Genomic DNA, 24,327 nt, shown 5'->3' with positions numbered 1-24,327 from the left:
TGACAAAGACAATAATGCCCTGGAATCTATTCCATTGTTGTCAGATCAAAATCTCTTTTGAAAATGGTTTTGGTAACCCTGGAAAAGATTTCATACCTTACTTTTCAGCATCACTGAGTTCTGTCTGTACGGCGTATCTCAAGCGTTTCAGAGCCACATAATTCTGGTATTCACTCAGCCACTTCAGCATGCACCATTTACATTTTTTAATTCAATTGAGAGAGCACTCCTGTGATTCAGTATCGCACTTACACGAAGCTGAGACACTTGCAGGAGACAGATTTTAAAACAGAATGGTCAAAATTGGAGCTGCAGAGGCTGACAAATCCAGATTTTTAGTCCCTTGTATGAGTCAAGCTCCAAAAATACTGAATCCTACACTTAGACTGTCCTTGAGTGGTAAGGCCTGTGTCTTTCAAACTCAAACTCAGTTTGTTACACAGTGAGTCTATTAAAAGATTTCTGGTGTCGAACAAAAGTGAGGTCACTCGTAGTTCAATGATTTGTGATTTGTTCTTGCTGAGAGATGAGGAGATACCTCGCGAATGTGGCCCTACAACTAGCAGCTGGTTAGCTTAGCTTAGTATGAAAATATGGAATGGGGAAACAGCTTGTCTGGTAACAAACTCTGTCTATCATCATCTCTAAAGTGCACACCATGACTTATCATATCTAGTCTGTTTAATATGTACAAACAGAGCCAGGCTAACTGTTTCCAGATCTTTATGCTTAGATAAGCTAATCAGCTGCTGGGGAAAGCTTCATATTTATCGTACAGACACAAGAGTGCTATCAATCTTCACATCGAACACCTGGCAAGACTACAAAGACCCACTTTATACAACTGCTTTCACAGGCGGCGTAGTTCTCCCCATCACTAGTAGATTTAAAACCTAAAGTAGTAAATTAAACAAAAAAGATGTGTGTAATAGTGTTTGTTTCCTGTGGCCCACTTTCAGGTCTGGGCATGGAGAACATTGGGGGCATCTTTGTGGTGCTGATCTGTGGCCTCATTATTGCCGTGTTTGTGGCCATTATGGAGTTTGTGTGGTCAACACGCCGCTCGGCAGAGACTGATGAGGTATGCCCCCATACCTGCCCTCGCCGACCCCACAGACACACCCCAGTAGGTTCCCATGGCATCCCGCCAACCCTTTTGATTATGTTGTTTTGTGTGTGTGTGTGTGTGTTTGTGTGTGAGTGTGGGTAGATTATTTTCAGCTTTCTCCTCCATTTGTACGTGTCGGTTTGTGTGTGCTGTACCATTTGAGGTTCAGTGTGTTATGTGCATGCGAGACGAGACGAATGTTCAGATATGCGGCGCCGAAATGCTGCAGTGCCCAAAATGAATACAACAAATAGAGAATTTGGTGTCACTTTGCATGCCCTGCCTGTGTCGAAGTCAGTGTGCCCTTTAAGTTTTTGGTGTTTAACAGTATGGCACTAAGTGTTTGTGAGCTAAACTTGATGGTATGGATAAGCAATATTGAGAAATGCCAATATTTGCTTGCATAAAGAAGTAGTGTGATCTTTTTCCCTGGCATTAAATGTCATGATGTATCTTCTTTTACATGCCTCACATGTACGCTGGTATTCTTCGTTTCCATTTTTGGATTACTTCTCACCCATCTCACTGTGTGTCTCCCTCTATCTCTCTCTCAAACACACACGTCCTGTCATCAGTGTCTGTTCTCCGATAATGAGTACTGTTTCTGTTTATGTGAGCACATGACTTTTTATTATGATTTCACCGAGAATGTTGTTTGTCTGTAGTGGACGTGTTGATGCATTTTGTTTTGTTCGTCATTACAGTAGTCATGCTGCTGGAATGATAAAAAAGATTGTGGGTGTGAAAGTGTGTCTTACTGTGTGTGTGTGTATGTGTGTGTGTGTACAGCTGCTGTATGCGTGAGTGTGCGTTCGTACATGTGCACCTGAGTTTGCAGGCCTGCCTGTCCGTTCATAGTGCATAGTGTCATAATGAAGTGCCCATAAACTAAACAACATTTTGGTGTTTTGTGTGTTTGGATTGTAATAACTCTCTCTGCTCCTTGGATATTCTCCCATCTCTATCCATCTCCACGTCCTTCCCCATAACCTCCTCGATTCTGTTTTCAAAAACCATCCCTCCATTTGTTGATCTCTGTGCCCTCGCTTCTCCTGCGACTTTTCTGTTTCCCATGCCTTACTGTGTCTGTTCTTTCTGCCTTGTTCCCGCCTTGTTTTTCTTTTTGTTTTTGTTTTCCCTCCGCTCTCCTGTTTATGTACTGCCTTACCACTGTGTTGTTCTGCTGCCTGCCTACTTTGGGTCTGTGGCGTCCCTCCTACCTTTGCCTCCTTCCCTTCCGTCTTTCCCTCTTTCCTCCCTACTTCCTTTTCTCCTTTAGGTGTCTGTTTGTCGGGAGATGATCACAGAGTTCCGAAACGCCGTCTCTTGTAAGAAGAGCTCCCGTATGCGGCGCCGTCGGCCCCTCAGCAGCGCAGCTGCCCTGCGCCACCCCACACGCATAGCTCTGGGGGCCCCTCGGCCACTGCGCCTGGTCCGGGAGATGCGCCTCAGCAACGGCAAGCTCTACAGTGGAGCCGGCCCGCTGACAGGTGGGGCTGGAGGTGGAGGAGGTGGAGCAGGAGGGACGGGGCCTTCCGAGCTGGGGCCTGGGCCACAGCGGATCCTAGATGATCCTCTGGGGGCCAACACCACCCCTCCTCCACCAGCCCCTACCCCTGTGATGCTGCCTGCCCGCAGCTGCACCCATGTGAGGATCTGCCAGGAGTGCCGGAGGATCCAGAGCCTGAGATCAAGCAGCAATTTAGGATCAACCACGACACGAATACCACCTTCATCAGCACCCCTACCCAGGCTACCCCCACCTCCACCCCCATCCTCATCCAACACAGACAGTGAAGGTGGAGGGGGGCCCAGCCCAAGGCGGCTACACCACAGCTCTCCACCTCATACCTCCCGACCCATTCCACCTCCACAGAACAGCAACACCACAGACCTACTGGGTGACCAGGACTGAGACCAGAAGCAGCGGGGTGGGGTGGGAGGGCTGCCAGCGATGAGGTGACTGAGGAACGTTTGTGCTGCTGAGAGAGACACTGCTTGTTTCCATAGGTGAAATTCATCTGAGAACAGAAGAGAGAGAAAAGGAGGGAAAAAAAAGCCGAACTCTGTGAGGTTAGCCAGTAGAAAACAAGAAAACCTTTAAAAGGAGATGAAACAGGAAAAAACGGCACCCTTTCTCCAGTTGAGCTTGAGGCCTACAGATGCAGCTCTGGCTCCAAGCAGGTCGAGCTTCTGTATCAAAGAACAGTTCAGTTCGGACAAATCTGAACAGGAATGCACACGACCAGATGATGGTTTCCACTGGCCTCCTTTTTCCCTCCTTACGTCCCTCTCACTTCACCTTTAGAGCTGAGGGCCCTGGTTTTCTTCCACAGACTCTTCCCTGGAAGTTAACTGCCCCTCTAGTAAAATGAAGCCTTGTTGGAGGACATACTGTATCCGTATGTGATTTAAAACTAAGCAACTAAAAGACTTCCAGAGAATTATTTCCTGTTGTTTTTTTTCTTTTGTTGTCTTTCTTGTTTTGTTACCATTGTTCAAAGTGGGAATTACAGAGTTAAATACAGACTACGTGTGACAATATGGTGGATTATAACATACTAAGAAACTTGATTGCGGCTCATTGTGTTTTGTGTCCCTCCCTGCGCCCCACAGCATCTTTTTGGATGGTTTCAGGGAAGGTGGATGAGACAACTTCAAGACCACATAACTGTTGGCCTGCCTGTCTTTACACTGTGCGTGTGTGTGTATGTGTGTAAATTGTGCTTCCTGTAAGTCTGTCTGTAACTACTCAAAATGAGGAGAACCACGTACGCAGCAACAGCACCCGTCTGCAAATGTTAGATCATCAGACAGCCACAGAAAGGGGAGCGAGAGAGGGAGCAAGAGGCTTTGAAATGTGAAATTAATGTCCCTCGTTATCCCGGGTAACGCTTGCCAAGCCTTTACTTCTTTTTCACCTCTGTTCGCACAGCGTAGAAGAGATAGAGAGACCGGGCAAGGCAACGACAGAGAAGAACAGAAAGAGAGGAGATAGAAAGAGGCAGAGAGTGAAAAGGACACTACTGAATTTGAATGAGAAATCCCTCACTGAACTACTTCCATTATTAGATCTGTCCTGATCTGTTAATTCTGGGCATCTTTTAAGGGGCTTGTTAATGCGCCAGCAGGCTGTAGCTGCAGCTTCCTCTCTTCTCTCTGTTTAACAGACAGACTTGGCCGTTTGCAGTAGAGCCTCCTGCCAGAGTGATAGACTCAACACAGCCTTGTCAATACTGTCTCAAGCTTTTGATCGCCTAATTACTCTCCTCGGTGGCAGGGGACTCATTCAGGAGGGGGTTGAATACAGGGAAACATACTGATAAATAGATTGAGAAGAAATAAATGCTTCGTGCTCTGGCTGTGAAGGGAATCTGTTCTCTTTTAATTGTGTTGTTAAAGTTACAGCCCTACTGTTGTGTGAAACTATAACTAAAACAATCTAAACGCCACAGTATATTAGCCACGATGCTTAAAGGGAATACTCTGGTGGATTTGCATGTTTAAGCCCTTTACTGTGCACACTTCATACTATTGCTGATGCTTACTCAAAGCATATCATACGTTTTTAAGCAGATTTCCAGTCCCCTCAAGCACTACTGCTTGCACAAACTTGCTTTAGTTATCACAACACATTAAAGGATAAGGCTGGTGAGATTCTATATATTCTTATTGTCAACAAGTCCAATGAAAAGACCAAAACCACAATAAGTAGCCAAAGCCTCATGTAGCTTATTCCTCTGTGCCATAAACCATCATTGTTTAAAAAATATTAAAAACACATTAATGAGTGACGCCGCTGCACTGAATGATGTTTGCTAAAAACTGCAGTGCCCGGCTATTTTTGCAAAAAAAAAAAAAAATGTTTTTATTAAAACTTTATATTTGTGCCCATTTTTTAACAGTTGCATCTTCAGTGGGACCAAAGGGGCTTGGGGCAGAGTATCACAAACAGGCTGGGTAAGTCAGAGTATTGAGAGACAGACTAACACACTGGTGGTTTGGGGCTTTTAATGGGATCTGTTGACACAGAAAAAAATATACAGTATTGCCAGCCTCTTTAACTCTGCTTTATTTCATACACCATCGCCTCTCATCAGCGCCTGTCTGTGGGCAGATCAATCATTTTATTCAGCCAAAAGGGATCAAGAACTTGCTCCCATTGATGTTCAGCATCACAAGTAAAATAGATCAGATCAGTTTTAGGTCTGTAGTAAAAGAATGAGCTGCAAACCACTTGTTTACATGAATGCATGACAGCTATCAGGTGGGATTTGTTGCTGCAGCATGATTTCCCTTTGGTTTACTCTAATCAAATGTACCCATGATTACTTTTATGTGCTGCAGCTGTGTTGTCTGTGGTATAACACCTCTGAAAGGATCCCCTCAGAGGCAAATGTGTCATCATTTGCACAATAGCCTATCATTCCTAGATTATTATTTTTATATATGACATCATTTCAAGTGCTATATTAGCATTTTCTGCACTGCAGGTCATTGACTCTTCAGTGTCTCTGTGTTCATTGAATCAGTTACCTAATCAGTTCCCAAAATACTCACTGTCGAGTGACTCACTGCTTACTGAACTACAGGGCGGTTTGATACACATCCTTAGTAATAGATAGTATGCTTGATCATAAAATGTCTTTCTGGGGTGTTCAAGGGGATGCTGACACCCAAGATTTATAGGTTTGCTGATGCAGTGTTTTCCATCCAAGATGTTACTGAATTCCCATCATCCTGCTCAGTGTCCATATTTACTTATTTTTTGTCTTTCACAGTTTGATTTCCTGACAGCAGATGTTATGAATGTAATGCTTTTCGGCAGTGATTCTCAGTTCTCGAAAATCAGTGTTTCCTGCCTTCTGAACGCATCAATATGCTTTTTTCTTTTCACCTTTTTCCTGGTTTGAAATGTCAGTTTGCCCATTTGTACCACATTCTGTCTCTTCTTGACACATGTGAGCGTCCGCCAATACACATAAAGACACCGGCTGCTTTTTTCCCCATCTTTAACTGAGGAGCTTCATGCTACCATCTCATGAACGGTCCACATGCATACGGGTGTTTTTCCTCTTTAAAAATGAAATAAAATAAAATCCCGTCCACATAAGCACTGTTTTATTAAATACAATCAAATGAAAATGAAAATGTAAAAACACAAATGTAGCACTATCCAGAGCATGCTAAACCATCTGGTGGTGAAATAAACATAAACCTAAGCCATTTGGCCAATCAGATGCCTGTAAATTGCACCAATGAGCTGGATGTTGGGTCTCATCCAAAACTGGCGACCTTTGCAGCGGGGTCTGTCTTATGGGAGTGTTGGATTATGTAGCAGTGACCTCTGTAGTGCATTCTGACGCCCCTGTTCCTCAGTATAGTGGAAGAGTAACTGTACAATAATTTAAAAGTCCTGTTAGCATGGTTGGCGCTATTTTGGCCACGTCTGCTATTACGTAAAATGTCGCCTCATGTAAACAAAGGGGATAACGGCACACACTCTGATGTCACAAGCCCGATACTCTGACACTGAAGCCAGAGTTTCTGAATGTCGTCACACTGGAGGGAGCTTTCTGAAAGGTCCGTTTTCAGTGACCTAAAATGCACTTTGTGTGTGGACAAATTGCCGAAACACTTAGAGAAAGGGATGTTTTACAAAATTAAAAGTGTACATGTGGACTAGGGCTCAGATCTCACCAAACAGCAGGAGTGCAGCAACAAGGACACGATCACTCACTGGCTTCCCACTCATCCATATTCAGCAGTAATACGAAATGTGTGAGGTGGCATGCAAAACCACCAGATCAGCCCTTTACAAATCCCCTGAAAAAGAAAGAAAAAAAAAACGGTATTGTTGTCTCTGCAAACATTGCATCGCTGTATAAAATTATGCATTCTGCAGTGAAATAGATTTGTCGACAGTGTTGTGCTCCAGATAATGAATGATAACATTGTTTGCACACATTATGCTGTTTGTGTGAATGATTGCTGCCAGCAGAAGCAGGCCTGGGTTCGACGTGTCTCTTTCTCTCTGTTTAGTTCTGCCTTTGTGTTCAGAATGCTGACAAGGCAACAGGAGCCAAGCAAACTTTACACATGAAGTCAGAGCACACACACACACACACACACACACACACACACACACACACACACACACACACACAAGCATCTGCAGCATCTTCATTTCTGATTCCCTTGTTGTCTAAGGGCTGTAACCCCACTGGTTGTTCTTGTAATTTTCAAATTTGTCTCTTTTCCATGTCTTCTTCGGTTTGTTCTGTGTACAAATTCAGAAACCTTGATATGTGATGGCACCACATAGCCAATAAGTGGCTATCAGCAGCTTTAAACCATCAGCTGAAAGCATTTATTCGCTGCAAAGCATTATTGAGGAGAGGCAAGAGGAGGGTACAAACCCTAAAAAGCCAAAATATTGTTTGTATTAATATGAAAGGGAAGGGAGGGTCACAAAACAAATCAGATGGGGTGTCTGGACGGTCACTCCAATAGGCAAGCCTTTTTGTTTACTTTTATGTTCTTTTCTTTGGTATTTTTTCATATTTCTATACTAGTGCTAAATGGATTATTAAAACTGATGATGAATATTATGATTAAATTGTTGTTATTATTCCTATTGAAGAGCAAGAGGTTCTATAGTGTGATTGTGGGTGAGGGGTGTGGGATGGGAGGTGCTGGGGCGAAGGTGCAGTGATGTTCTTCAGAGAGATCGCCCTGTTGTTCAAACCTATAGACACAAACTTCTTTTGGAATAAAAAAATATTCAAACAGTCACACAGTGAAGCGTGTCTGCTTTTTGAGCGGAAGGTTTGCCGCATTTTTTTCCTCTCACGTCTGATCGATATGATTTACTGACATGGAAACGCTGTCATCGTGCCACAGATGGAGGAAGTGCCTCTACAACAATGTGAAAGTGCTCAAGTCCTGCATTCAGACTACTACTTAAATAAAAGTAGCATCGGCAAAATGTATTTGTATTTTGTTCTGCAAGAAAATATCCCTCAATCCCAGCATTTGTCTTGTCTTTATCATCCATTTCATGAGAACTCTACAGTACATAAGAGGAAGGAGAAACCACGCGTTTGTTAAGGTCTGTGAAAATGTAGAACTTTATTAAGCAACAATAGCCACTAACGATGTGGAGATCTGCAGTCTCCGCTCCTTTTCTGCTTTGTGCTCCTGTGTTTCCCCCTCCTCTTGTCTCTTGTCTGTCTCTCCCTGTCTGTGTAGTTGAGTGGCATCACTGCAGGTGATCCCAGACTTTGCTCTGATTGAGCACAGGTGTGCTCAATGAATCAATCAAGACCCACCTGACTACACAGTATATAAGCACCAGGATACATCCAGTATGTGTCTGCCTACCAGTGTGGTAATGACAGACCTCTTTATGTGACCAGTTGCTCTGTGAGTTTGCTGCCTGTTTGTCATCAGTTTACCTGACGTTCTGTTTATGTCTGTGCCCAGGTGTACCAAGCTCACCTGCTCCAATCTGCTCTCCCCTGTTGAATCTTGGATCATCCAAACACTCTTCGGACCTCGTCTGTCTCTCCCTCCCTGAGCACCCAGACCAGTCGCTCTCTGGACTCAGTATTAGTGAACTCAGTTCACCATTGGACTCCTGGCTGATTTACTTGCTGAACATTCATTAAGCTGTTTTACTTACTCTTGTCTCCTGTCTACTCTGAGTTTTGGCATTTAGAGTCTGTTAAAACCACAAAAATGTAACAAAGAAAAAGTTAGTTCTGTTGTTTAGCAAATGAAGAGACAGTTTACAGAACTGAGCACTCTTGTCAGTAAATTTTAATACAAAATAAACAAAAGCAATTAAAATCTGAGCATTTCAGGATATTTTTACACAGCAATTTTTTTCACACGTTCTGGAAACATAGTGTAGCAGCATCTCGCACCCACAAAATGACACCGTCAGGAAACTGTTCATATTTAAGATTAAGTTAAAAAGAAAAGGAAAGTTAAAAACAAGAATTATATACAGCGGCAAAGGATGGGGGAGGGAGTTGAGATTGGTTGTTGAGGAGAGTGATGGCTTTAGGGAAAAAACTGTTCAGGTGTCTTGTGGTCCTGGTGCTGATGAAGCCGAACCTGCAGCCAGATGGAAGCGTTCTGAAGAGGCAGTGAGCTGGCTGTGATGGGTCCCGGCTTGTTGTGTGGCTCTGGCATCCTGCAGAACACTAACAGGCACTCGATCCTGGCCTGTGAGCCGCCTGGCTGTTTGCATGATGCCCTCCGGTGTGTTTGGTGTGGGCAGAGGATGCGGGGTACCTCACAGTGATGGAGGAGGTGAGGACGCTTGGTGGTGACTCCACCACCTTCACAGCTGCATTATGGATGGGGGATGTTGAACTGGGTGTTTGAGGCACAGGACCTCGGTAGGACCAGCTTGATGGAGGGATGGCTGGAGGTGCAGTCTTTGGGGAGAACACGTAAAGGGAGAGGACACAACCTTGTGGAGCTCTAGCAACTTTGAAGAGATATTTTGTCATCTTTGGTATAATTAAGCATACTCAGACTGCAACATCTGCATACACGAGTCTGTCCTGCACAATAAGAAAAAGCAAATATTACCACAATCTGTGTCTTTGGAATACATGCAGTACAGTACTGTGCCATAATATGAAAGTCTTGTTTTTTGGTTTAAAGCTGATGTAGGTAAGCTTGAAGAAAGGGGCAGACTTAAAAAATAGGAATTAACAGTTTGAAGGAGTACAACCACAGCAACTCTCTGATTCACAAAACCTTTAACCCTAAATAAGGCTCAAATTCAAACACTGCCAACCAACTGTAATAAGGTGGGTACACATCAATACATCATAGCCATGGAGCAGAATGTAATTTCCCCACACAAGTAGATGATCATTGTTTCACACATTTTCCTTTTGGTTGTGTAACTTTAATTTTTTTCTTTTCTTTGTTCCTCTTTGATGGTTTGGAGAAATGTTGTGCGCTAGCTCTTACTGCATGCATTTATGTTGTCTATATCACAGAACTGAGCAACACACTGGGCTGTGCTGCTCTGGTACTGTTTCACATAGCTTTGTATTTTTGGCTGATTACAACAAGATGAGGCATCTGTCAAGCCCTCAGGAACAGCATTTGTTTGTGCAGGGATTTAGATGAAACTGTCAGAGTCAAAATTGAAAGTTGCCTAACACCCTGGGACTCATATAGACTTTTTGTCAAACAGAAAGGGCTGTAAGTAGCAAATTTCCTGCTTGTAGCACACATTCAGACAAAACTAACGTCAGCCATGCTGCTGCCTCTGTGAAGCTGCACTCAGGCAAAGTGGTGCTTTGAGCTAAATGCTAATGTCAGAAAAGCAACATGCTCATAAAAACAATGCTAACATGCAGGTAATGTTTACAAGGCTCATCATCATACTTTAACATGTTAGCATGCTAGCAATTGCTAATTAGCATTGAAGTACAGTTGAGGCTGATGGGATTGTCATTACCACTGTCATTAACCAGATTTCAGGGAAAATTTCACTCAAATCCACAAATGTCAACCTCACGGTGGCGCTAGAGTAAAAGTCAGGGAGTCATCAAAGTCTGTAGGATTCATCGTCTGGGGACCATGAGCATCTTTACAAAATTTCATGGCAACCCATCCAATAATATTTTAGATTTTCAGTCTGAATCAAAGAACCAACAAATTAACACAGCTAAAGTGCTAGCATTGCCAATAATTTTAGAATGATGACAATTACAGAATATATTTATATGCCACAGTGGGAATGACATTTTTTTTTTTTTTTTTGCTATTCTTCACCATTCTGGCCTCCCTCTGCAGGAAGAAGAGAAGCTTTTTTCAGCTTGTGTGCTGGGTGAGCAGTTTTCATCAGAATGAATAGCCACCGTGTTTGGATTTCCCATGTATTATTCATTGCATCCAAAGTTTTTGTTCATCAGAACTGTGTGCATGACATGAGCAGCAGGTAGAAGCGCCACCTACAGAAAAACAGCACGACTGGCTGGTGAGACCGAGGTAGGGTGAGATTCACGAGAGCACGAACTGAGGGCCTGGAGAAGCTACAAACTGGTTTTGGATTATATTCTACATTTTTCTTTTTGTCAACAAACCCCACGAAAAGAGCAAAACCAACATTGATCCATTGTTGTCAGTGAGCCTTACTGTTGCACCGGGTGACATGTTCCTTCATTATATTGAAGTATGTAGCCCCAAACCAATTCAGTCACTTATCGCTGGACTGACTGTATCTGAAAGACAGAAGACCATTTGTCAAGGGAATTGAAACCCAACCAAACACCAAGATGTATAAATAAATAAATATGTTCCTGTTTAGAAATAGAGAAAGGAGGAACTGGCTATTTTTTTCTCACCAGTGCCGACACGCTGCATGACCAAAGCCTCACATCGATCTGGGTGAAGAAAACACAGTTATAAATAAAAAAAATTTGCATCTGTATTCAGAAGTGAATTTTCTTCCAGTTCATTGAGATTTAACAGTACACTTTGTATGAATCACAGCTCCTCGTTACATTACAATAATGGCTGACATAGTCGTAATATCTCGCGTCACGACCCTCTTGGTCACGGAAGGAGTTTCCTTTTCAAAAGCTCAGAGCATATACTGCTACATAAAACAACACAATGAGACACACACGTCTGATTCTGGTGATGATGAAGTAAGTTGTGGCAAACATGGTCACAACTATGAGCACGAATACTCCAGCAGCGATCACCCTCGGTAACATCAGCATCTGTTGATGATCTGAAAAAAGAAACACAACCATGATCAACTTCAAACTCCGTCAGAGTCTCTCTTTCGCTGATGTTACATTAAAGGAATAGTTTGAAATTTTGTGAAATTCATAAAAAAAACAAAACAACTTCATTTAACCAGATAAATGTCTCAGTGAAATTACATTTCCAAGAGGGCATCATAGAAACATTTCACTTTCTTGCCAAGAGTTAAATGGGAAAACTGATGCCACTCACATGTGATGTCATGTTAGCTTAGTTTAGCATAAAAACTGGAAATGGAGAAACAGTGAGTCTCAGCTAGTTGTAGCTTCATATCTAATTGTGTAGCCCTTTGTCCTTGTTGTTCTACCAGCCTTTAGCCAATGACCTGCACCAACTCTTTCCTGCCTGCCATTAAACCAAACCCTGCTTTGATCACCGATCATGTGAAGCTCATTTTAATTCCATGTAATATTCCGTGTATGTTGAAGCTGATATGACTTAAAATATTTGATTCTCACCTTGAACGACAAAGTTGGTGGTTCCTTCGAATGAACCCGCAGGAAAGGTAGCAATGCTGCAGGTGTACAGCCCTGCATCTCTCGTTTCCACACTTCTAATTATCAAAGATTGTCCCATTATGTTCAGTCTATCCTTTAGAAACGTTTCATAAGTACTGACTCCAAGTAGCTCATTAGAAACAAGAATGAATCTTTTCTCTCCATTTAGTTGCTTGAGCTCCCACTGAACCTGAGTGATTATGTTGTGGTTTGGCCCTGGGATGAGTTGGCATGGCAGGGTGACATCATGCCCGACATATCCAGTCACTTCAGGCTCGACTTTGACTCTTTGTGCCTCAAGACCTGGAAAAAAAAGAGAAAAAGAAAGCTGATATTGTTGCAGACAGAAAGATGGAAATGGAAACTACATACTGCAACAACAACACAACGGATGTAGTTTTCACTTTGACCGGTCCGGCAAGAAACCAGTGCTTGTAAAAGGTTCCTAGGTGTGTGTTGAATGTGCACAAACCGGCATTAGAGGAATGCATGCGTGATTCGGCTGCAATGTGGATTAAAGCGGTATGATGCAAATTCACGACAATCGCAGACAGAAAGATGGAAATATGAAAAAAATCATGTTGGTTTAATTCTTTTATGATTCTCCAACCAAAAGCAAAAGTGACTCATTGACTGTCTTTATTATGAGTATTATAGGCTATTATCCCTCCAGTCACCACACAAATTGGTCTTAATCAGTGATGGAAAGTTACTATTCAAAAACTGTAGCCCACTTAAGTACAATTCTGGGTTCGAAGGTCGCCGGTTAGATTCCCCACCAGACTGGCAGAAAAATTTGGGTGTGGTGGAGTATTCCCTCCCCCTCCATTAGTTGGCTGATGTGCCTTTGAGCAAGGCACCTAACCCCCCCAATATGCTCCCCGGGCGTTTGATTGCTGCCCACTGCTCCTGTGTGTGTTTCACTGCATGTTGCATGTTGCGTGTGTGTGTTTCAACAGAGATGGGTTAAAAGCAGAGAAGAATTTCCCAGTCTTGGGATCAATAAAGTAAATAAACTTAAACTTGTTTTGCTACATTTCAGAGAGAAATATCATAGTTTTTACTCCACTACATTTATCTGACAGTTGAGTGACTCTGAAGATTACAATTTGATCAATCTTCACTGAGAATGAATCCTCTTTTTGAGCACAAGTATCTTGTGTTTAAATTAACTGACATATGGAACATATGAGGAACTCACAAACTGTGATGCATTCTTACAGATTAAATGAAACAACTGTATATACTGTATAATTCAAATTTTCTCCCCCTCCGCCAGCTAAAACTTTAGAATATATTATATGCCCCATTATATGTAATTAGTAATTGAATGAAAACTTAGGTAAAAAGCATGATTTAAAAGTAATAATCCAATGATAACACTATGAAAGGGGCCATGTTGTTCTCTAATGAGTAGGCCTGCTTTCATTTGTAATGCAGATTTTGCTGCTTCTAATAAAGAAAGGTTTAGATAATTTATTTAATAATGATAATTGTGTTTTTTACAATGTGGTGTTACTACAGTTGTAAGAGAAGAAGTGAAGGATACGTCTTTCACCAATGATTTGAATAGAATTACAGTCAGCATTTCATACATAGCCAAAATTGAAAATCCTTTGTCTTACCTTGGATCGTGACGTAAATGAACCACATAAACACAAGAGTTGATCTGCTGCAGATTTTCATTGTGCACACTGTGTCTACAGGAGGTCAGCGAAAATGACAAGATATGCTGCAATGCAATGGTCCTGCTGTGTTTTCTCAGTTGACTTATCTTCGAACTGTAATTCACGTGTCATGACTTCCTGTGGTTTCTTCCTCCCTGTCACAGTCAGGCCCAGGAACCCCCAGAAGCACAGTGGCCTCATGTGGACAAATGATGATAATGTGCAGGGACGCACTCTTGTTTAGTTGAATAAAAGAAAGGGAAAACACCTGTCGAGTTGTCGGCCGATGAGTGACCTGCGTGGGATGAATCAGGATCAGCTTTAGTTGGCAAGTTTGTGTGCACATACAAGGAGTTTGACTCCGTTTTGAAGTTGTTGCCAATGTACGCATAAAGCTGGACAAAGGTAGGCAAAGATAAGCATTGACCTATATGCACATACAGGCCTATTAAAAAATCAAAAGCAATGATGAACAAAAAGCAATATCTACATGCCTCTACAAGTCTTTCTGTAAATTGCAAACAATGCAAATATAAATCAATACATGGAGTAGATGGTTATAGGCTGAGCCAGTGTGGGCCTATGCACATACAGATTACATGTCTATATCCAGTGGGCTGTATATATCCTGCTTCAATGTATATTTGACAGTGATATGCAGCTATGTTAAACACTACTTCAACTATAAAAATAGAATTGATAATTCATAAATGGTTTCAGTGGTTTTGGTGCTGCAACAAAAACCAACATTTAAAAATATTGGTTGTTAATTTACACATTCTGCTAATTTTGACCTTGCTTTTCTGTTCTAATTAGCTAAACATCACAATAAAGAGCCCTTGTAAATACAGCCGTGTTCCTGGGTCTCAGAATATCTGTCATTTATGTTGCTGGAGTAAACATGGAAGAGGCTGCGCTCGGACTTTTAAAACCCTGACGAAGTTTTGAAACCAGCTATTTATTTCTTTCTGTGTGGGATTGGTCACATTTCCTCTCCAGCCCTCCCTCCTTTCCCCTCCATCTGTGCCTCAGGCACATGCTACCGTCTTCACCGCGGCCAGCCTTATATAGGTCCTCTATTTAAGTCTTCCTCCAATCGTTCCTTAATTTGGATGTAGGCCTACAGATTTATGCAGATATCACACACATTAAATCAAACTGGTTCTCACTGAGAAGCTATTCATCCTGTTTTTTGATTGTTACTGGTGATAACCCGCACACCAGGCAGTTTAGCTGAACCTCACTGTTACTGTCTTTACAAAGTGGTTTGAAGCACTTAGGTACAGTTTTAAGGTTCTTGTACTTTACTTAAGATCTGAGTATCTGAGTTGGAAGTTTAAACCTACAGTTTAATACTGCAATCAAACATGTGCATCATACAGTATCTGGTTACTCAAAGTTAATCCACAACTTCCAACCAATCAGAACTGAGAACTCTCAGTGGCCATGGTATAATGAATACTAGAGCACAAATGGAACAAAACGATTCCAGTGAACTTCTGGCAGCTAAAAACTGTACTAACTGCAGTATGTGAGGGATGTAGAGGTTGAGACAAAAGGGGGAAGAAAAGAAAACGGAACTTTGAGCTCTGGTGGAAATGTCTGCAATAACGTGAATATGCATGTTTACATTAACTGAGATTGTTAATGTTGTTTTGTTTTACTAGCAAATCCATTCAAATTGTTCCTTTTAATGTTTTGTTTATCTATCATTTTGTTGTTGGAGGCAATGTAACTATACTGTCAGCAAGGTGCAGACCAGTGAGCTTGAATCCATCTTCAACAAAATTAAACAAGTCACACAACTCTTCAAAATAAACCGTGTTTTATTCCCCAAATGCTTTCAGCTATCTGGCCTGTATCAGGGTGGCGTTTCCTTTACCCTCAATTATGGATGGGAGTTCATTTCCTTGTAAAAATGCACAGTCTGAGGGTTCAGATCTGTGCACAGTCAATTTAGGATTAACTCAAAGGGAAAAGTTTGCAAAGGGTTTCCACAACTTGGGTAAACCTTGCAATCTAAATCATCATCGTGCTTGTGCGGTACGTTTTCTAACACTTTCAGAGCACATTCACTATAGCAGAGAATTTAAACACACTGTGCCAGAAAGTGATGGATCAAAACCTCTAATTTTCAGTTCTTTTATACAAAGATCACATCATTCACATGTGATCAAGTTATCATGAACAGGAGACTTCAGATAATATTTATAAAGGATTTGTATTCCAGCCCAGCCAATCAACACCGCACCTGATAGACAACTGACCCACTGAGACAAACACACACACTTACATAACAGCATAAAGCATTAAATGACATCTGTGAGCCCCCACTACATTCAGAAGGTGATAAGTAGTTGTCTTACATATTAGTGTCATGGATGGATTACTGAACAAGTCTAATGGGTACATGCACGGGGGCTACAAACAGACGCAAAGTGACCCCAAATGATCAGGCTGTGTATTTTGAGCTACTAAACATCCTTTTTTAAGGCAAAAAACTATCATTTTGCAAATCATCCCTTCCGCAATGTCCAAGCTTGCTTATTGTCTGTCCTTGAGTTTGATTTCTATATGACATAGCTTACGTGTGGCTCAATTTCAACAGTACTACACATGAAACAGCTGATTTCAACAGTACTACTGTTGAAAATGACCCGCATCTTTGCTTCCTGAGCAAAGAATTTGCTGCATCTTTTTTCTTCTCAGTCTGAGTAATACCGTGCACTGCTATGGAAAGACTTTCACGATGCACTCCCTTCAGCCGACATTTAGCTTATCTTTCTTATCTATTTCCTGCTGTGGCAGAACTCTAGAGCACAAATGAAAAATGAGAAACAACGGCCTTGGTAAGGTCTGTCAAAATGTAAAACTTTATTAAGCCACAAGAGCAACAAAGTCATCATGACAAGAGCAAATGTAGGGACAGTTTGCAGAACTGTGCACTGCTGGTTTGGTCTATCTGCCTGTCTGCATGATTTGATAAACAAGCGACAGGACTGAAATATATCAAATGCATATATTGATTGTAACCAACAGTCAAACACTGACGTTGAATATAAACTAAATGGAACAACAATTAAATATGAGCCCTGAAGTTTGAATTCTCACACAACAAAAAAACTGCTTATGTTCTGTCTGCACACAACAAACAGACATAATCTCACACCAACAAAATCACACTGCCAGGAAACTGCTGTCAGCAGGTCACAGATAGCGACTGCTGGTAGTTTTCAGTGATGGTATGCATCACAGCAGCAGCTATGCAAACCATATTTTCTCACCTTTTTACATATAGCCTGCTCAAACTGCAACATCTGGATCTGCACAACAGTCCCAAAGCAGACAGACTGCAGGGTTGAGTAAAAAAATCACTACTATTGTATCGTACTATGCAATTCTTGTTAGTGGTTCAATGCTGCCGCAGGTAAGTGTGAAGAAACAGGCAGAATTATGAAAGAAGAAGTAAGAATTTGAAAGAGTACAACCGCAACAACCCCGGCCTTCCTCTCTCACTCATTAACATTTGAGCCTAACATGCAAACGCTCACTATGGTAACTGAGTTAAAGCAAGAAGTGCACGTCGTAGTCTCAAAACTTTATGATGTCCAATTAAGTTGACTCACAATAAGATGGGAATATAGTGGCTTCATTTTACTGATGAAAATGAGGAAGATTGGTGTCACATTTAAAGTCCCTAAACACCATCAGCTCTCGCCATTATTAACACGCAACACTAGCGTTGCATTGCTGCGCTAGTTCCCTATTTGTTGAGTAACTTTCCTTTTATGTCTTCCTCATTTCACAACCAAAGGACAAAAGGACAGCACGTCTGTGTGGGGACTTTAGTGTTATGGCCACCCTCGGAAGTGCAGGTCACGTGACACCTTGGGAACCAGACAGTATTTTTGCCTTTCTCGTCCATGAATGAAAACGGTTGTCATTGCGTGATTGAAATCTCCTGCAGCAGGTGTAGTGGGGTAGATCGTTGCAACAAGCTTAGCTGGGAGCAGCCGTGACGCTTGATGATGCGTTGGAGGTGCGCTGATGAGCAGAAAACAGCTCAGTGCCCCCCCTGTAATTTCTGTAATATATGCTCATGTGTTTGTTGTGCGGACCTGTTTGGAGCCATGGTCGCTGCGTGGCTTTAGAGATGGTAATGCTGGTGATCCTCTGACTTACCTGGAGAATACCATGGTTAATGAAAGCTCCACTAACTCTGCGATAAACATATTGCCTTTTATTTATACTGTACTGTATCAGCTGCTGTGAGGATGTAGTGGAAACATACATGTCATCATAGCTTAGCTTGGCATGGGCCCATGAAAGCACCCTATATGAGTGGCTGAATAGAAGGCCTGGAGCAGCCACAACAATTAAGTTATATTTTAGGAGCAGCTGATTTATTGACAGCTGTCCGGATATGCATGTTTCAATAAACGATACCAAAATTACATACATTACAACTTTTTTCTTTCCTCAGCAAGTGCAAGAAAGTAACTTTAACATTACTCGAGTGTACATTTCATCTCATTCCGGCTGCCGACGCAAAAGTACAACCTCGGAGTACGTGACGTCATCAGCACCCGTGGCCTCAGTGTGTCTGTCACTAGACGAAGGTGTAGCATTTCTGGACGACTTGGGCTTGACATCAGAGTAGACCACATCCTGTCAGTGTGACAGAGAGTGTTAAGGTGGAGACCTTGCTGCTCAGGTGTATCATTATATTGCTTTGCTGAAACACACAACAACAACAGCGCAAATAAACTCAATCTGCATTCGAAAGACTCGCTTCACACCAGCTCTGAGCTCACCTCCTGTCTCACAAGAACTGATGGCCTGGCCACACTCGTCCCACTCGTGTCTGAAAGACAGACAAATTTTCGTAACAGAAACTGACACAAACCACAAAAGATATAAATGATTCCTGTGCTGTTTGGAAATAGAATGACAAGGAACTTGCTCTTTTGTTCTCACCAATGGAGACACGGTGCCTGACCGAGGAACCAGGTCTGAGTGAAGGAATCAAAAGTGCTGCGGTTAGTAAACCTGAAAACCTTTTAGTATAAATTACTTTCTTAAATAAAAGTATACCCAAAAACAAAATGCACATTTAAGTGGTTCGAATTGACTAAATATAAAATAAACTTATCCTTGATTTCAACTTATTACCAGTAAATACTCAAAACATGTGAAGGGAGAGAGTCCAGCTGCTATTTTGAAGATATGTGTATGTTTAAATCCTGAGAATGAATGAGAATGAATAAATGAGAATGAAGAGATGAAAAAATGTGTAGTATAACACAGAAATTCCAAAGATTATTGAAAAAAAATCAAATAGGAAATATATGAGGTGATATCCCATCATGCCTTGTGCAAATGAAAAATTAGAAAAGGTTAGGGGACATTATATAGGTTAGTAAATGGATGGTTAATGCTGATGCATTCATGATATGTTGGTTATGGAAAGAGCTTTCTTTTCTACAGCTTTTGCCCTCCTGCGCAAACACATCTCACACACACACTCACACACCTTCTGATGAAGATGAGGTACACTATGGCTGCCATGATCACGAACAGCAACAAGACAGCAATCACTATGGCAGAAAGCACCCCTGATGATGACGGCATCTGTTCTGGGAGAGGAAACATGACTGTGATTAACCCTGTGTGTGATTATCAAGTTAATGGTGTTTATACAGTCCCAGTTCACTTGTCACCAGGGCATAAATGGCAACATTGAGAGGGATGGAAGGTAACACAACACAATATTTTTTTTTTAAGGTTGCATCAGCTGATCTCACTTAATGGACAAGTGATGCACAGTAGGATTAAAAACCTTAAGTCAAAAAACCGAAACAAAATGCTGGATTCAAACTGCTGATTTTGAAGATTGTCTATATGCTTCATGTTAACGTGTCCACTGCGTGTGAAAATGCTTTTCTTACTCACCTTGAACGACAAAGTTGGTGGTTCCTTCGAATGAACCCGCAGGAAAGGTAGCAATGCTGCAGGTGTACTGCCCTGCATCTGTCATTTCCACACTTCTAATTATCAAAGATTGTCCCGTTATGTTCACTCGATCCTTTAGAAACGTTTCATGAGTACTGACTCCTAATTGCTCATTAGAAACAAGAATGATGATTTTCTCTCTATTCAGTTGCTTGAGCTCCCACTGAACCTGAGTGATTATGCTGTGGTTTGGCCCTGGGATGAGTTGGCATGGCAGGGTGACATCATGCCCGACGTATCCAGTCACTTCAGGCTCGACTTTGATTCTTTGTGCCTGAAGACCTAGAAAAAAAGAGAAAAAGAAAGCCAATATTGTTGCAGACAGAAAGATGGAAATATGAAAAAGTCATGTTGGCTTAATTCTTTTATGATACTTCATAAAACTACACTCTTGGTACCTCGATAACTGCTGAAAAAATAAAGTGATATGATGGCAGGAGATATGCCACTTTGATGAACTCTAGATGCAGACACACAGCATGGCTCAAAAGCACGTAACAGACAAGCTTATCTTTTCACACCACTGAATATTTACCATAATAGAGAAGCTGTGTACTGTCATAGAACTGGGCTCTAAAATATGTTGCGATAAAGGGGAAGTTTCAGACCTGAGTCTCAAAACATGTGAAGTCATTTAAAAGTTATATCAGCTAGCTTCCACGTGTGATATACTGTACATGCAATAACCTACATAAACATGCACTGTGATCAGCTTTTGGAAAAAAAAGAAAAACAGTGTAAAGCGGTGTACCAGTACAGCACATGTAGGTACAAGGGAACAAGATGGGAACCTTTTTTTAATGTTTTATGTGAGCATGAGCATCCTTGAGAGCCGCACACAGGCCATAAATGAGCATCCACCATTGATGGTTGCTGGTGAAGTGAGTGACCGCTGGCTTCCACGGAGCTGTAGTTAAAGGATGCTTTAGAGATGATTTGTATAGCTGTGCCTGTTAGTTTACCTTGAGAAAAGTCTTGCCGAGGTTGAAAGCTATGACCCATCGCTCATCACATCATATTGTGCAACGACTCTCACTAAGTTTTAAGTTTAATACGTTTTGCCGTGTTTCTGTCCTTCACCGCTCATGACAGTTGTTGTTGTTGTTGTTGTTGTTGTTGTGACAGGGCAGGAAATTGCTCATCTTCTACCACTGTCCCATTCCCATCCTCAAAAAGCTCTTCTGCACCATCGCAGCAATGAACTGCACTCTGTGTAACAACAGTGTCAATTCGCATAAATCTGCAGCGCCTCAGGCTCATGAGCAGCAGCATATCAGCTATAGGCCTGCAGAATGTTCCTTATAATAATCACTGGACCTCTGTTAATGCAAAATGTAGTTTGCCTCTCCTCGTTTTATTTTCATTTGTACTCTTCAGTGTTATTAATTAGTGCATGATCGTTTTTTTTGTTTTTTTGTTTTTTTTTTTAAATAAATCACACCAGATTTATCAAATTCTAGTGGCGCTTATTACCTCATCCTCCCCAAAGCCTCTGGTCTCATGGCCCTGCAGGCCTGCCTGAATTCATGCATCAATTCCTCCTGTGCTGATCCATCGCTAGTACAAATGAAGCGCTAGCACAACAAAAACATTCGGTCTTACCTGGGACTAATGTGATGTGCATCAGCTTCAGCAGCACCACAGGTGATGCGATGCGAGTTTTCATCGTGCGCAGGTAGAGGCGGTGGACAACACAACAGCCCAGCTGCGTGACAATGAATGAGCCTGCGATTTAGGAAGCTCATATGACAATATTGCAGGGTGAGCCACATTGAAGTTAAAATAGCAAAACAAGTGACAACCTCTGGGGCGATGACAACAGCTGGACATCAACTTTCAAGACAACTTACGCAGAGGCAGATCCGCTGACGCTCAGCAGCTGATGCTTCGGTCAAAAACACTGAGAGAGCAGCAGAAAAAATCTCGAGAAGCTTGCTGAAGCGTGACAACCAGAGAAATGAGCATTTGCGAAGAGGAACATTGTCTGAACATGGCCATCCCCAACACCGGCTGATAGACATCTGCTGCAGCACAACGCTGCAAACCCGTCTCAAAAATGAGCTGGCTCTTACAGACTAAAATAAACAACAACCGAACAGTACTGGAAGGTGTACAGCCCATAATATCTCAACCACTCCCTGTGGATTCAGCAGCTTCAAATTAGATACGATCTGACTTAAGTGTGTGCAAACCTGCCTCATTAGTTTTTAGTGATCAACACAACTTACCCAAGAAAGAGAAGAGCGTGACAGGCACATGGCTGAGGCAGGAAGTCTTTTTCCATCCGTCAGCACTTTCACCAGGAATAAAAACTAGATCAAAGCGCTTAAAAGGCCGATCGTTTCTCCAAGTCAGCGGGCAGCAGTCTGCGGGACTCCCCCCACGGAGCGCCCACCAGGAGAGCAGTGACCTCAGGTGGTCAAAGGATGATAACGACACCCAGAGAAACACAAGCCTGATCCAACACCCCGACTCTTCTCTTTTAGTTTACTGCTGGAGCAAAGCCATGCCTATATAAGCAAGACCGAGTTATGGTTTGTGTGTTTAGATCTGTCAGTGTCAGAAGCTTTGCATTGTTTTTGGCTCGTTGAAAATTCTCAGATTTGTGTGGTGCATTACAAGTAATTGTGTGTAAGGACCACAGCAAAATGCATTTTTATAGTACTTTGAAGTGTGAGAAGTGCATATTTTGTTCTCATGTGTATGTGTGACAGCGAATTAAAACACACAAACATGACTTACGGTGGCGGTGAAGAGATTTCCTGGATGTGAAGGTAGATACAGGATGTGAGTCAAAACTAATCTAACAGAGTGTGATAGTGTTTGATTTGATGTCCTGTTACGTGCAACACTTTTGATAGCTTATCTTATATTCTATAAATTTGCACAGTTCTGAAAATTGTGAATTGTGGTCTACCACTCATGGTGACTCATGGATATTTTGTGTTGGAAGAGCAATTGCTTGTCTCTTCATATCAACATCTTCATAAATGTGAGAATCTCTGTGTGTGAGAGTTAAAAGAGGGGAAAACAGGTAGTTTTGAGAGTGAAATTAAATGAGAGTTCAAAAACAAAAAAAACAAAAAAAGAACAACAACAAAAAAAAGCTTGCAAGTTTTAACAGGTAAGCTATGAAAATCAAATTGATATGAAGTCAAAAGTTTCCAAGAGAAGAAAAGAGGCGGCCGTGAACTGTGGCATAGTTTGAAGAATGGCAGGTACGTTCCGACAGAGAGCATCATTATCAAAGAGAAACCTTGTTATTGCAACATCCAAATCACTTTCTCATCATAATTTTCCAATTTGCACCAAACCTTTGACAAGGACCCATTGAATTTATAGGTATGACTAAAGATGTCATTGTAAGTGTGAGGACGAAAAACATAAGTTGTAAGAAACTTTTCCTGCTTTAGCTGTAAATCTTGTTTACACCTTACAACAAATACCTTATGTCGTGGTGAAAAACTCATTGGTAAATGGTGATGAAATAGACGGAAAACATCCAACACCACAACTAAAGGGACGGCATGAACCTCTTTGGCACACACACAGGACTTTTTTTTATTTGTACATCAGATGTTCCTCACTTATAATCAGCTATGATTATCAGTATTAATGCACTGCCTATTTGCTAATTGTGACTGATCTGCAATGTCTGTATTGTCTAATGTCCCCTTTATTTCTGTGTAATGTAATTAGAATTCATCACAGGATTATAAATGCCAGTGAATAAGTGCTACGGGCCACCACGTCCTTCAGAGGTGCTTCTTATTATGAAATGCCCTCATTAGTTTTAGGGTTTTATTGTCACATGATGGTCTAAAGGTTGCGTTAGAGGACACAGAATCCTAAGACTAAAGTAGACAGTGGTTGCAACTTTTACACCTTCACTTTTTCTCAGTCTCTCAGTCTGTCAGGTGCAGCTCTCCTCGCTCTACAGTTTCAGCCCAGATGCTGGAAGATAACAGCGAGAAGAAACAAAGTGGCATAAAGCTGAACAGTGCATTAATCTTAAAGCCTCGCACCAGTGACCTTGCCTCAGGCCTCCTGAAGGAAGCTCAGAAAAGTGATGTGTAATTATCTCCACCTATCAAAGTCCCTGGCTGAATTAGCCCCAGGTGTTCGGCAGGGAAATCAGGTCGGGTATGTGAAGCTTTGTCTGTTTCAGCTGGTCGAACTCAGCTTCTCGCCTGCATGTGAATCACTGCTCTACAGGGCAGGACAGGAATACAGCTGC

General features: G+C 41.9%; 2 protein-coding genes across 9 annotated transcripts in view; one reads left to right on the top strand and one right to left on the bottom strand.

Annotated features, from left to right (window-relative positions):
* The window catches only part of grik5 (glutamate receptor, ionotropic, kainate 5), a 29,058-nt gene extending 26,020 nt beyond the window's left edge, over positions 1–3,038 (top strand). Inside the window, exons 18-20 of one of the 3 annotated variants that reach the window (XM_041941892.1) lie at positions 960–1,157; positions 1,618–1,670; positions 2,388–3,038. In XM_041941892.1, coding sequence (XP_041797826.1) covers positions 960–1,157; positions 1,618–1,670; positions 2,388–3,023 — 887 coding nt within the window. In that variant the 3' untranslated portion in view covers positions 3,024–3,038. The remainder of the gene's footprint in view (positions 1–959; positions 1,158–1,617; positions 1,671–2,387) is intronic. The other 2 variants (XM_041941894.1, XM_041941893.1) reach the window with 2 other exon arrangements.
* A 5,876-nt stretch (positions 3,039–8,914) lies between these two features.
* LOC121610117 (nectin-1-like) lies at positions 8,915–22,378 on the bottom strand. 6 transcript variants are annotated; one of them, XR_006007028.1, is made up of 7 exons: positions 21,941–22,308; positions 21,693–21,795; positions 12,373–12,714; positions 11,772–11,879; positions 11,488–11,526; positions 11,279–11,364; positions 8,915–9,684 (listed from the first exon to the last, which is right to left on the bottom strand). XR_006007028.1 is itself a non-coding variant. In XM_041942063.1 (7 exons), exons 1-7 carry the CDS (start codon positions 22,346–22,348, stop codon positions 18,609–18,611), a joined length of 801 nt encoding a protein of 266 aa, XP_041797997.1. In that variant the 5' UTR covers positions 22,349–22,378; the 3' UTR covers positions 16,929–18,608. The 6 variants fall into 6 exon arrangements, 5 of the variants coding, with proteins under 5 accessions (XP_041798001.1, XP_041797998.1, XP_041797997.1 ...); XM_041942063.1 differs by lacking the exons at positions 8,915–9,684; positions 11,279–11,364; positions 11,488–11,526; ... (1 more) ...; positions 12,373–12,714; positions 21,941–22,308 and adding exons at positions 16,929–18,746; positions 18,893–18,942; positions 19,056–19,090; ... (1 more) ...; positions 20,031–20,372; positions 22,319–22,378; XM_041942066.1 differs by lacking the exons at positions 8,915–9,684; positions 11,279–11,364; positions 11,488–11,526; positions 11,772–11,879; positions 12,373–12,714 and adding exons at positions 16,929–18,746; positions 18,893–18,942; positions 19,056–19,090; positions 19,612–19,714; positions 20,031–20,372 and having other exon boundaries at positions 21,693–21,815.
* Between the last annotated feature and the right edge of the window lie 1,949 nt (positions 22,379–24,327).

This window comes from Chelmon rostratus, chromosome 8, assembly GCF_017976325.1.
Source record: "Chelmon rostratus isolate fCheRos1 chromosome 8, fCheRos1.pri, whole genome shotgun sequence".
Lineage (NCBI taxonomy): Eukaryota > Metazoa > Chordata > Actinopteri > Chaetodontiformes > Chaetodontidae > Chelmon > Chelmon rostratus.
This window is presented reverse-complemented; position numbering and strand designations above follow the sequence as displayed.

What these genes read in the sequence shown, in the direction of transcription:
- LOC121610117 (XM_041942062.1), bottom strand. Translation starts at nt 22,111, where the DNA reads ATGTCTATCAGCCGGTGTTGGGGATGGCCATGTTCAGACAATGTTCCT. An exon ending in GCACATCACATTAGTCCCAG is followed by an intron (nt 20,373 to 21,692) that starts GTAAGACCGAAT and finishes CTTTTTTTCTAG; the next exon opens with GTCTTCAGGCACAAAGAATC. An exon ending in CACCAACTTTGTCGTTCAAG is followed by an intron (nt 19,715 to 20,030) that starts GTGAGTAAGAAA and finishes TTCCTCTCCCAG; the next exon opens with AACAGATGCCGTCATCATCA.